Here is a 14,263-nt window from a genome sequence, read left to right on the forward strand (position 1 = left end):
GGAGGTGTGAGAGGTTGACCTTTGTGAGCTTAAAGAGAGGTAGAGATAGGCCTAACAAGTATTGTGGCAAGGTGATTAGGTAAGACATGACGCAATTTCATTTAACGAGGATATGACCCTTGATAGGAGGGTGTGGAGATCGATGATTAGACTAAAGGGTTAGTGGGTAGTTGAACATATTACTTTGTCATACCAGAAGCACTAATATTTAGTCTTGTATTTTCTTATTCATAGAGTTATACTTGACTATCTCAGTATGTCGATGTTAGTGTGCTTCTTCTCATTTTTAAGGTCTTCAAAAATAGTTTCAATATCTCCTCGAGCTAGGTATAAGGTCTGAGTATACACTAGATTTTCCGTACCCTGTCTGTGAGATTTTACTTGTTGCAGTGATAAAGAAAGTAAACGGTCACGTAGTGTGAACGAAGCTAATTGGATATTTTGTTTTTATATAATCCAGTCCAAAATAGGCACCTCTCGCTGAGCCTAACTCATCGTTTCAGTCCAGCTCACCTTTTAGTTAGTAGTATCAATCTTCTTGTACTGCACAAACAATGGATTACAAATCACTGAAAATCATACAAAAATCCCCAACTTCTCGGGTCTATTACTTGTATCTAAACCGACCCGGCCAATTCAACGCTCTGTCACGTGACTTCTTCACTGAATTCCCCAAAGCCATCTCCTCACTCGATCACAACCCCGATGTCGCCGTCATCATCCTCGCCGGCTCCGGCAAGCACTTCTGTTCCGGCATCGACCTTCAAACACTATCTGACGGTTTCAAAGAAACCCACGCCGCTGATCACGGCCGCAACGTCGTGAAGCTCCGGCGACATATCAAGTTCCTGCAAGAGGCTGTTACTGCCTTAGAGAGTTGCAGTAAGCCGGTAATTGCTGCCGTCCACGGCGCATGTATCGGTGGTTCTATTGACATAATTACGGCGTGTGATATTAGGTATTGTTGTTCTGATTCATTTTTCTCGGTGAAAGAGGTGGATTTAGCAATTACGGCTGATCTCGGGACACTTCAGAGGCTTCCGAGTATTGTTGGGTTTGGGAATGCAATGGAGTTGGCTTTAACTGGTCGCAGGTTTACGGCTTCGGAAGCTAAAGATTTGGGCTTGGTCTCTAAGATTTTTACTTCTAAAGAAGCTTTGATGGAAGGTGTCAACGTTGTTGCCGAGGGTAAGGGTATCGTTTTTCAGTTTTTCTCAAATATTTTTTGTAGTAAAGTTCCATCCTTTTTTCATTTACCTCTTCGCTTCAATATTTCTTGGTTGAAGAAAAAAATTGTTGTTGTTTTAGATTGATGCCTAGTTAAGTTAAGTTATTTTTGAAGACCGTACACTAGACATGTGAAATTTAAGCGCATCATGATATCCGGGAAAAAGGGTTGGCTTCTTACTTTTATGAATTGTACCTCTTAAGTTTTGAAAGGATTGTTAAGAAATCTGTACACTGAAAATAACAGAGTGTACTTGGTAGAGGATACTGCCATTCAACATCTAGGCATCCACAATATTAGCTACTAATAATATGTAAATTTGTTTTGCTTCTCAATAGTGATTCAACTGATACTCCCAGCTTTCCAATTTATGTGCATAGTTTGACTCGACACGAATTTTAGAAAAAAAAAAACTTTTGAAACTTGTTGTCTTAAACATTTCGTAACATTTGTGTGGCTGTGAAGGCTTCTCATTGTGGGTAAAATGGAAAGTTTAAACTTCAAACTTTTTCCAAATATAAAAATGTCGCATTTCTTTTTGGAACAGACCAATAAGGAAAGTGTGTCACAAAAATTGGAGCTGAGGGAGTAACTAATGAGTTTGAGCTTTCGCTCGCACCGACACTAGAAACCATCTATAACTTCATTACACCTCCGGATTTTCAAGGCTATGGTGGGAATCACACTGCCCATCTTATCGCCTTCATGCATAAATGGTTCTGAATCTCACTTGGCAGTTGTCCATTCACAATCCCCCTTCGAAGGCTTCTTCATTTATAAGCTTTTTGCGTCCTCCATGCTTAAGAGGACCCTAATGGATTTGGTGCGAAGCAATAAGGCAAAATGGCATTACTGACATGAAGTTATTTGCTCTTTATCTTTGCGTTAAGATGGGAGTAATTGCTTCCTCCATCATGATAAACTTAGCCACTTGACCACAATTGGATAATTCTTCACTCCTCAGACTTTAAAAATTATTGTAATAGCAAGAATCCAGCACTAGCTATTAGTTCTCATTCAATTGTTTTTTGATTGTTCTCGTTCAATGTTTCCTCTACGATATTAGCTTTATTGGCATGATCTTACGAGCTGGGGGCCTGGAACTTTGTAGCGAATGTTAATATCAACCACTTGACGTCCATCCGATGCATCTGTTATGTTTATAGCGGATGTTGGAATCATTGATTGAAGCATTTTTGACCGTTTATATTAGCTTTATTTATAGGATAAATAGTCACTGATAGAACTTTTATATTCAGACTTCTTTTCCCATTTTTCTTCTTGTATTCTAGTCTTTGACTTATTCAATGTAAACATCTTTCTCTTATGGCTGAGGGCTTATAGTAGTTTCTCACTATCCTAATTAGCGTGACCTCAAGTTCTTTTCCTGCAAGTTGGAACGGTTTACTTGTGTATGATCAGTAGTTTGAATGTCTGAAGAGAGACGGATAAAAGTGTAATCGTTTCCATTTCTTATTATCTTTGGAGCAAATTGACCTTCAGTTTACTAGCATCTTACACATGCTTACTCTTCACGTGGAGATTGTGTTACAATCTGCCAAGTTGGGCTTTCTGTAATTGCGATGTCAGGTTGACCACCTACACCACTACCATTAATAAAAGGTCTTTGTGGATTACTGTTTGCATCATAATACATCAGCTCTGTTTGCATCATAATACATCAGCTCTGTTTGCATCATAATACATCAACTCTAGAGAGAGGGAAGATACTCTCCAGATTCGACCATAGTTTTAACATATGCAGCACAAAGACAACTGCTCAGCTCTGTTGCAAGCATTTCCCTACTAGAGGCAACTTTATTTTCTAGAGCTATTTGACAAACCATATCTGTATCCATGGCTTATTATTCACGTTATGTATCACTTGAATTCACATCAAAAGAGCACAAAAAGTATGTGTACCTGCTTGAATTCCTACGTCATATGGAACAATGCAAGTGTTATTCTGGCCTAGGCTCACTTTGGAGCAGCTTTAGCTATTTAGGTTAAGCTTCATCTTCTCCTCCGACCAGAACCTTTTACAAGTTTATGAGTACAACTGGGCAATTCTTATTATAATATTGGACTGCGATGAGCTTAAATGAAGCAACACGGACAATGAGGATTCATATAGCCTTGACGTCTAATTGATGCATAGCTGCTGTTGTTGTATGAGTATAACTTGACCCTGCATCTCTCATTTGGGAAATAGTAAGTTAAACTTTTGATTCAGCGCTTTACTTAATCTCATGCTTGAGTGATGAGAATCGACACTGACACACTTGTGCAAAGTTGTGGGGAGTGTTCCTGAGTCTAACATTCAAAAAGGCATGTAGGTAAGGCTCGATCACCCATGTCTCTTTGATTGTTTAACCTGTCAACATAAAAGCATTGACTTCTGAATGATCTACTTTTATATGTTTTTTGGTGAAACTTTATTGATTTGTCACTGCTGAAGAAGATAGTTGGAATTAGCTTTTGGATTCACAAGGGTCTTTGTGAGATAAAACAGTAAAACAAGGGACGCAAAATGTGATTTGCCATATCTGTTTCATATGAAATTTTTATAAAAATGGGGAATTGAAGATTGAAAAAGTTAAAGTCGAACAAACTAGAGATCCAAGGCGATTCAGATCTTCTATCCTACTTTCTTTCCTTCTCCGTGTATACTACTGACATTGGTTTAATATGGTAGTCTGTGTCAGTTAACTTATGCCTTTCTCAAATCTAATGCAGGCGGTCTTCAATTAGAAAACACTTATGTCTGGAATTACGCTGCCTTCTTTACCTGAAATGGAAGGTCATAGGACCTTGGCATACCATGGTGTGTGGCAGAGATTTGAACTGGTGTCATTAGTATATATCTTTGCATATCTGATTTTGTTCCTTGCTTAAGTAAAATGCGAGCTGTCAGTCAAGTTCTTATAAAATAGGTTATTCATCCACTCAATTGTTTCCACCATGAGCTTTTGGTAACTTACCAGGCCTTTTACTAAGTAGTTTATTTCTTGTGTCTCCTCCTCAATTCTCTCTGGCATTGGTGAATTAGTTCTTTTAGCTGCGTAGTTCTTGCTTTCTTGGAATTGATATTGGTATCTTATGCATAATTACTGTGACATTGATCTTTTACAATTCTTGGCCAAAAAGAAATATTTATATGTACTGGTGGATTTTATATTGTCAAAGTTTCTTGCTTTCTTGGAATTGATATTGGTATCTTGTGCATAATTACTGTGACATTGATCTTTTACCGTACTTGGCCAAAAGAAATATTTATATGTACTGGTGGATTTTGCAGTATTTGTGGTTCTTCATCAAAGAGGAGGGTTTGAAAGCATTGCTGGCTAATATGTTATTGATACTTTTTCTTAAATGCAGAAATAGCTGCAAAGTCTCCACTCGCTGTTATTGGAACAAAAGCCGTGTTGCTGAAAAGTAGGGATTTGACAGTGGAACAAGGCCTAGATTATGTTGCCACATGGAATTCTGGTGTACTTTTATCAGATGACTTGAAAGAAGCAATTTCAGCACATAATGAGAAAAGAAAACCTAGATTTGCCAAACTCTAGTTTGGTAAATGATGACACTGATGGAGTTTGAAAGGGTTAATTGATCTGCATATGACTGAATAAGACTGTCTGTTGGTCGAGGGACGAGATTGATAAGACACACAATGATGCATAAGTGGTCGTCTGCTTATGTAGCTTTAGCTTTTGTCAGAGTTTCTAGTATGGTTATAGTCGACGTGAACATTTGTCTTGTGAAATTGTACTTCTTGTAAGCCCACAAAATCATATCATATCATATGGAAAAATCACCATATATTTTTTTTTTTTGAACGTTCTGCTACATCGTACAAATGTTGCAGCATATGTATCGTCATTATATGACCTAGCTCACATGAAACTTAGGGAACTTGTGAAAAATGACATCTCAACAACACCAATGTCCAGCTTTAAATCACATGCATAGTCCGGCTTGCAGTAAACAGTCAAATGCACTTGCCTAGTATGGTAAGAAGTCTCATGTGGTTGATAACAGAGTTGTCCTGTTGTTCCTTTGTCAATGCCTCATCGAGGGAGTGGTGTGTCATCTTTTGGGTCGTCTATGAATTTATGTTTGTCTTCTAATTAAGCCGTTTGGCCATGAATAAGATTACGAATATTTGATATAATATTTAGAGGTTATTTCAAGTAAGTGTTTGTTTATTAAACTGGTCTATTATTTTAGTGTTGTTTCAAGATGTGCTTCCTTTAATACATCCATCACGGGACAATACTGCGCAATCTTCTGGTGAAATTGCAGTCTCTCTTATCATCAAGTTTAGAGTAAAACTGGTCACTTTTCTCCTGAAGAAAAGATTTTTTTTCCGCGTGCGCGGGGAAGAGAGAGCTTTTGATCCAAAGGAGCACAATAACGAAGAAGGAGGACAGAGATAGAGGGGCAGGGGAGAGAGCAATGAGGTTGCGTTTTCGCAACATGTTACTGCATTTGATTCTGTCCTAAGAATGCAGAACAGGAAAAGATGGGAAACCATCCCTATTCCCTACAGATAAAGGCACAGCGGCAACGCTAATCTTGGCAATTTGCCATCTTTGATGAGTTTTTCCTCTTCTTTTTTTTTTTTTTTTCCTTTTTTCCTTTAAATTGTTATTTGCAGTGCCTTGGGTTTTCTAAAAGAAAAAGAGCAAAGGCTCAAATATATCTTGGATTATACGATTTAGAACAAATTTATTCTCCGTTAAAAACATATCTTCTTTTTACCCCTGTTGTTACCAAAATGACTCAAATTTGCCATTCTGGCCTAAGAGCAGCAGCATAAAGGGTAAATTTAGAATATTAGTAACTTTAAGGGCAAATCCGGATCATTTGGAGAGTTAAAAGGCAAACTATTTTACTTCAATCCTACCTAGAAGCAAATAATGTATTGTTGTTTTAACTAAAAGATTTCCTACAATACGACATCGGAACTATTCGAAATTTGGTTTGGATAAGTCATGTAATAAACGTAGAAAGATAATAAATTATCATAATTAAGTTAGGGTTTGTATACGGTCGAAATCAGATATGCCCGATTCCGTAGGCTCGAGGGCTCGTTTCGAGAACAAGTTCAAAATAGACCGGGCTCGAGCCCCATAGCGGAGTACAAGACTCAATGATCGAAGTGCTCGATAATCACCGAGGCCATGTATGACCAACCTCGAGATAATACCGTTACGGTTTTGTATACGGTCAAAATCGAGAAGTATGATTTTGGAGTCTTAAATCGGGCTATAGGCTCGAGTCCGGGAGACTCGAGGTATGGGGGAGATTCGGCTATCGAGGAAGCTGATCAAAGGCCTGGCGCGGCCTGCATCGAGGACATCATAATCTCGAAGTCAATCAATAAAGAGCGAAAATTTCTCAAGGACACGTGGATCTGGGCATTAATTATAGGATAAGAGTTGTATAAAATAGTACAGGTCCGTACTAGACCGTTATACACCCGTACCAATAGGATTCTATATTGGGGTTTTTCCCTCCTATATAAAGGGGACCCCAATCATTTTGTAAGGCATCAGATCATTTTTACAACAATAGAACATTCTTATTCTTCTCTTGTTTAACGTGCTCAGCAATTACTTTTCAACTTTATTGCCTTTACTTTATTGTTCATACCTTTTTGGTCTTAGCTGACCTCGAGGTCCTTGGATAGACGAGCTCGAGGCCCCCTACTGTTTCAGCAACACTGATTTGATTCATTATTTCTTCTTACTTAAGCTTAATATTACTTGTTTAATCACTAGTATTAAAATATATCACATATCTTTAAAATCACAAAAATATCTTTAATTATTACTCACATTTTTTGAGGTAAACAGTTTGGCGCCCACCGTGGGGCTAAAGAAAATAGTGATTATTTTAGTGCTAGTTTTCTGATAACACACGTTATTCTTTACACTTTTTCTTGTTAATTATTTTTGATTTCAGGCCAAAATATGTCTAGCACCCAAGATGCACCTGCTCATGACAGTGAATGACTTGGGGAAAGCAGCGACATAGGGCTCGGTGTACCACTTGTAAACCTTGAGAGAGTGCCAAACGTGGAGCCAGTTGACATCAGCTCCCACAACGCTCTAAACACGGAAGCAGGCACAGACCCCTTAAGGAATGGACGCAAGGAAACCCAGGCTGGAGGCCAGGAAACACGATGATCGGAAGAAGGAGGAGTCAGCCTCCGGGTGATATTCGAGATGCTGCAAGCTCAGCAAGTCAACATCGCTCAGCTTCAGAGTCAGAACAGGACTCCTAACACCACCGAACCAGTAAATACACAACACGAACCTGTGCTTGAAAGGCCCATTGAAAGCGGCTCGGGGACTGGCCCCACAATCATGAAAATGCTCGAGGAACTGACTAAAAGAATCGAGTCAGGAGAAAAGAGGATAGAAGAAAACGATAAAAAGGTGGAAACTTACAACTCCCGGGTGGACCAAATACCGGGAGCGCCTCGAGTTTTGAAGGGACTAGATGCTAAAATATTTATACAAAAACCTTTCCCCTCGAGTGCGGCTCCGATGCCCATTCCCAAGAAGTTTCGCATGCCCGATATACCGAAGTACAATGGGACAACGGACCCTAACGGATATATTATTTCGTACACTTGTGGGATCAAAGGAAATAACTTGAATAATGCCGAAATCGAGTTAGTATTATTGAAAATGTTTGGAGAAACGCTATCAAAAGTAGCTATGATCTGGTATCACAACTTAGCTCCTAATTCTATTGATTCATTTGCTATATTGGCGGATGCCTTCGTAAAAGCACACGCCGGGGCCATAAAGGTGGCCACAAGAAAATCAGACGAATTCAAGATAAGGCAGAGTGACGACGAAATGCTAAGGGAGTTCGTGTCCCGGTTTCAGATGGAAAGGATGAAATTACCCCCGGTCTCCGATGACTAGGCGGTTCAGGCCTTCATGCAAGGTTTGAATGAAAGGAGCTCGATAGCATCTCGATAGCTAAATCAGAACTTGATCGAGTATCCAGCTGTGACATGGTCGGACATGCACAATCGGTATCAATAGAAAATTAGGGTTGAGGATGACCAGTTGGGAGCCCTATCAGGCTCAGTTCACCCTAACAAATTTGCAGTCAAACCCTCGAGGGACACAAATCGGGGATCAAGATTCAACAAGGAAAGATATCAACCGTACATCGAAGATAGAAGGAACATTTCAAGGCGCAATGTACCTCGAAATGATCAAAGAATATATCAAGGCCAAAGCTCCTCGGGATTCATGGGCAAAATCGGGTCCGACAGGCGCTCGGGGACAGTAGAGGCCCCAAAATTATCAGAATACAACTTCAGTGTCGACGCCTTAAATATTGTCTCGGCCATTGGCAAAATTAATGACACTAGATGGCCTAAGCCAATACAGACAGATCCTTCTCAGAGAAACCCTGACTTAATGTGTAAGTAGCATGGCACTCACAGGCATAAGATCGAGGATTGCAGACAGCTTAGAAAGGAGGTAGCTCAACTATTCAATGTGGGGCACCTTCGTGAATTTCTCAATGACTTGACCAAAAACCATTTTCGGGAAAGAGATGCAAATAGGAAGAATGAACCTGAAAACCCCCAACATGTCATTCACATGATCATCAAAGGAGCCGACGTCCCATAGGGACCTACATTCAAACGCACTAAAGTGTCCATCATAAAGGAAAAATGGACTCAGAGCTATGTGCCCTACGACGCCCTATCATTTTGCGACAATGAAGCAGAAGATGTATCCCAGCCTCACAACGACGCCCTGGTAATCTCTATTCTTTTGAATAAAATTTAGGTTAAATGTGTTTTAGTGGATCCAGGTAGCTCAGCGAACATAATAAGATCGAGGGTCGTGAAACAACTCAATTTGAAAGGTCAGATTGTACATGCATCCCGGGTGCTGAATGGCTTCAACATGGCAAGTGAAACAACGAAGGAAGAAATTATCTTGCCCATAAACGTAGCCAGGACCATACAAGACACCAGATTCCATGTCATCGAAGGTGACATGAGGTATAACGCACTCCTCGGGAGGCCATGGATACACAATATGAGGGCAGTGCTTTTGACTCTCAATCAGATGATGAAGTTCCCGACAGAGGAAGAAGTGAAAATAGTCCACGGAGAACAGCATGCTGCAAAAGAGATGTTCACAATCGATGAAGCGGTGCCGATACCGGAACCCTTGACCTCGAAGACATCGACCTCAAAAGGTAAGCAGGTGGCAAAGTAGTAGTCACAACTCTGAGCCTCAAAGAAAGCAGAATAACAGGTAATTGGAGGTGAAGAAAGGAATTCTCCAGATCCTCGAACCCTCGCTGTTCCCGGAAAGGCTGATGCTATCGCTAAAAGGAAAGGTACACCTGAGAACGAGAAGTAGTCCCCGTTCTCAAGAAAAAACTCATTTAATTTCTTGTTGAAAATATAGATCACATTGCTTCGATATGACAGGGATTCCGCTCGATGGATAAATAGATAAAATAGTTAAAACTTATATTGATTATATGACTGGTTAAGTCCCTATGCGCAGAGGACCACTTTAATTCATTTGTAGGAAATAGTCAATGTTTCGGGGCAATACGACACGAAGCTCATTCCAGAAAGGCGTTCCCTCTGAGTTGGGGCGACTGAGCTTCTCGGCCTTCGCGGCGTCAGGTCAGGGCACCAAAATTAGGGCACTGAAATCATACGCGACCAGGCCAAGGTCCTCGGAGATATCATGGTCACAGACAGCAAGACCTCAGATTTGTTGGTAAAGGAACTTACAGGCTCGACATAATGGAGCCTCTCAAAGGCTCGTGCTCTCGAGAATGCCCCTTCCTACACGAAGGCCGCATGTTATAGAGCATATGTTGCACTCTTTTTCCCTTAGCTCGGATTTTGTCCCAAATGGGTTTTACCGGCAAGGTTTTTAACGAGGCAACACCTATATGCTACCTGAGGAACGACCAACAAGTATTCAAGGCTTCTTTTCAAGTAACCTCGAATACTGGGGGGCATCACCCTCGGAGATTACATTTTTGGGAAAAATATTTCATGCCTAAATGGGCCTCGATAGGAAAACTTTATAATGGGCCAAATGGTCAAACGAGCCGTGTCCATATAGAATAGCCGAGCCCCGGTAGCTAAACATGTACACATGTATCAACTATTTGAAGAAACATTCAGGTTACATCAAAAATACTTTGTATCTCATACAAGCTCTACACTTACAATCCTAAATGGCTTAAAAGCTAAAACATAGAAGCACCCCGAGTACTCAAGGACTGCCATCGAAATTCGAATTAATAAGACCTCAAAGAGGCACCCCTTCGAAACAAAGGCTAAGGCCAATATTCTCGGGGTTTAACTTCTCGAACAAGTTCGGAAAGTTATCGGGGAACAAGTCCAAGTGGCATACCCGAAGGCTACGGCCATACTAAAGACTACGATCATTTAAAGGCTACAACCAAATAAAAGACTATGGTCATATAAAGGCTACGACCAAATAATGCGGCTCGGAGGCGTCCGACTTCCTCTATCAATTAAAAGGCCTTCAAACACTTTGTAAAAACTCGTTAAATCAAGCTACCCTCAGGAAAAGAAAAATACAAAGCGCTTCGATAAATTAAGCCCTCGAAAATTCCAAGGGTTTCGATAACACCGGCCCTTGGAAACACCTCAAGAGGTGTTCGATTATTTTTACACAAACAAATCATTAATAAGGTTCCGATATGTTGAACTTTGAAAAAAAATCTACGGGTGCAAAAAACACGTGCCAAGGCATAATTTCCACTAAGTCTTTTAAGCCAAAATGAGGAAAAAATTATATAGCCATTCTAAGAGGCCGAATCGGCCCAACTTAAGAGCCTAAGGGCCAATATATAAGAGACTAAGGGCCGATAAATAAGAGCCTAAGGGCCGATAAATAAGAGCCTAAGGGCCGATATATAAGAGCCTAAAAGGCTTAAAACTTATAGTTTGAAGACTCCGCTTTCATTTCGATTCAGACTCGAGGTTCACAAAATCCCGATCCAATAACGAGTTGATTTAAACTCGGTTTGAAAATTATTATAAAGATCTAAGGGTTTGTAATACCCGAACCAATCCTCGAACCAATCATTCAAATGAAGTTTTTCATAAATAAAGGCGATGTTGAATACAGGTCTTGTTAAAACCAGCACTAGCCAAAGAGGAGATAAAAGTCCTTCTTGAATTTCCAAAAGATGATATTTACACAAGGAAGGCTTATAAGGAAACAAAATAAAGTAACCTAAAAACTACTTTGGGGCCACACCCTTAGCAGCTGCTTCTTCAGGAGTCACATATCGGGAGCCCCATCCTCGGCGGCTTCATCCTCGTCTCCTTCACCCTTTGAGGCACTGGCTGAATATTCCTCATCGGTAAGTAGAGCGAGCACCTCTTCTTCCAAAGCCTTCTCCACTTCAATATCAGCCGAAAGGTCGAAGCCGCGGGCATGTATTTCCTCGAGGATCATCCTCCGGGATTGTCGTCTAGCATGGTCGAGGGCACTTGCTAATTTAACCTTCACCATAAAAGAGATCTCCCTTGCCCGAGCATTATCTTCCTCGACATCGGCTCGATATGAAGCCATAATTGCTGCAACATTAGATTTGGCCTTGGCCAACTCAGCAACATATCTGATTTTAAGCTCCTCAATTTCAAGGTCCCGAGCTAGGCTCTCCTCCTTCGCGCCTCGAAGATGGCATTCAAATGAAGCTAACTGCTCTTTTAGAGTTTCCTTCTCAGAAGCGAGATCATCCATACCTCGCCTCAAACCCAAGGCATTAGCTTCTTTTATCTTAAGCTCCACCCGAAGCTACGCCTCCATATAGGCTTTCTAACTGAACGCACCAAAATGCAAGCACTTCAACTGCTTTAGCATTACCTTCAACAGATGCAAAGCAACAGCAGGACACAACTCCAACAATAATGACAACTTCTGGACAGTAGTAGCAAAATGACACAAATGTAACTGAAGCCAACTCGATTGTAGTACTAGCCGCAAATCAATCTGGGCAGCAACAGCTTGATCCAAACAATTCATCTGTTATCCATACTTATGGTCAAAAAGCAACAACAATGTCAAAATTGGCATCGACCTTGTCAACTGCTGGACAACACTAACTTATTCCAGCTGCTAGTCCTACACGTGATTGAAAAGTCATAGCAGTAATATCTGGATAGAAGCAAATTATTACAACCATTCAAGCTATGTCAGAGGATGAGAAAATGTTTTTGGTTGCAATGCTAAGTTCCAATTGTCTTGTGAGTAAGAGCAATACACAGGGACAATCTGCATGGGTGGCACTTGATTTCATCCATAATGCTCCATAATTTGTGAATTTGGGGAGAGACTTATATGAAGAAGGAGAGGAAGATCCAATTTTTCAACTGTGTAGGGCAGAGGCAGGAAGAAAAGGTGATTTATCACCTACACACACCGGACAAAGTAAGAAGTCTCATACAAGAGATAAAAGCTGGGATGACAAGGTGAATGAGGAAGGAATTGTTAGGCGACTTCCAATGAGAGTTGCCAAACAAAAGCAGGCTGCCCCAACTACATCAACGAGGTCCAACCGTTCAAAAAAGAAATGATGATCTTTGAATACATTTTGAACGCGGTTGAGGAAAACGACAAAGAATTACAAATTGAAGATTTTACAAGTTTGGAAAAGAAGGGACAAAAATCAAATTGTACTATATTTTATTCTACAACTTTCTTAGTATTCTCATCTGTAATATCATCACAGAGTATGTTATAAACTCTGTGATGATCATAGAATATTTGGTACTTTCAAGTTCATATTTTTTACATGCTTGTTAGTAGGCGAGGCTTTTGTATGCCTCACTAGGATTAGTAAGGTAAGGTTTAGCCCGGTTTGTGTTGCCTTGATCCTATGCCTTTGGAAAATACCCACACGGCTATGAGATTATATACCCTCATGAGACTTTGCCGGCAACTACACCATGAATCCTCTACATGAGGCTGCCATCATAAGGCAATGTGAGGCGCAGAGGAGTGATTATATAGCTAAGGCATATGAGTAACAATACCGGTGATATTGTCCCCCTTATTTGTACTTCTCCTATGTGTTGTATTTTTTATTTTTATTGTTAATAATAAAAAAAACTAGCCCTAGGCGCTTGCCTAGCAGATTGCCAAAATAAATGAGCGCGTAACAAACTCTCGGGAACTATCTTACCTTCTCAACATACTCGGCTCGATCTTGGCACACCCGCATCAACTCAGCTCGAAGATTGTGGATATCCAACTCTTTTTAGCCTATAAGGCTTTGACGACATCCCTCTCCTCCAAAGCCTTCTTAAGATCGGCCTCGCACCGAGCAAGATCGTCTCAGGACTTGGAAAATGCCCTTTTATGGAGCACCGCAGCCTTCAAAAAGAGGGAGGAAAGAACATTCAAAATAGCTAAAACAATGGCGCAGCCATAAAACACAGAAAACTTACTTGTTCAAAAATGAAGAAAGCATCTGGGTCGGGGCTTGGCCATCTTCAAGCCCTACGAGGCATCCTTGAAAGATGTCATGCCCTTCATGGTTTACTTGCGCTCCAGAAGATCTCATATTCACAGCCTCCTGGATTTTCCCCTTGGAGGACTTGGGGCCAAGGGGAGAATCATCCACGTTGATCACCCGAGTGATCTGTTCGGGGCATTTTCTTTTATTTGGAGAGGCTCAGGGTTAGGACGTTCGACCTCGCCCTCGTAATGATCCCCTAAACTAGGCACATCGGAATCGAAGCATCGGCATTCTTTCTTTTACAGTTTACCAACATGCAATCATCATCATCTTCTTCCTCCTGTTCCCGAAGACGTTGGGTCGCTTCTAGAGAAAAGGCCGTTGTGTCAGTCTTGGGCTTTCGATCTACGCTCTTCTTTGGCTTTGGGAGATTTTAAGATGTCTCCTTTCTTCTTTTTCTTTCTTTGGGAGGTTTCGAAGCCTCCACTTCACCAGCTGGAGCCCTCCTCAATTCAATGG

The 14,263-nt window shown here is 40.8% G+C and overlaps 1 protein-coding gene across 1 annotated transcript; it reads left to right on the top strand.

Annotated features, from left to right (window-relative positions):
• The first annotated feature begins 408 nt into the window (after positions 1–408).
• Positions 409–5,067, top strand: LOC104244791 (delta(3,5)-Delta(2,4)-dienoyl-CoA isomerase, peroxisomal). Its single transcript, XM_009800284.2, has 2 exons — positions 409–1,188; positions 4,607–5,067. Exons 1-2 carry the CDS (start codon positions 555–557, stop codon positions 4,795–4,797), a joined length of 825 nt encoding a protein of 274 aa, XP_009798586.1. The 5' UTR covers positions 409–554; the 3' UTR covers positions 4,798–5,067.
• Positions 5,068–14,263: the final 9,196 nt, after the last annotated feature.

The sequence above is a fragment of the Nicotiana sylvestris genome, chromosome 12 (assembly GCF_000393655.2).
Source record: "Nicotiana sylvestris chromosome 12, ASM39365v2, whole genome shotgun sequence".
In the NCBI taxonomy this organism is placed as follows: Eukaryota; Viridiplantae; Streptophyta; class Magnoliopsida; order Solanales; family Solanaceae; genus Nicotiana; species Nicotiana sylvestris.

Coding starts and splice junctions, on each gene's coding strand:
- LOC104244791 (XM_009800284.2), top strand. CDS start 555: ATGGATTACAAATCACTGAAAATCATACAAAAATCCCCAACTTCTCGG. Junction 1,189..4,606: donor TGTCAACGTTGTTGCCGAGG/GTAAGGGTATCG, acceptor TCTTAAATGCAG/AAATAGCTGCAAAGTCTCCA.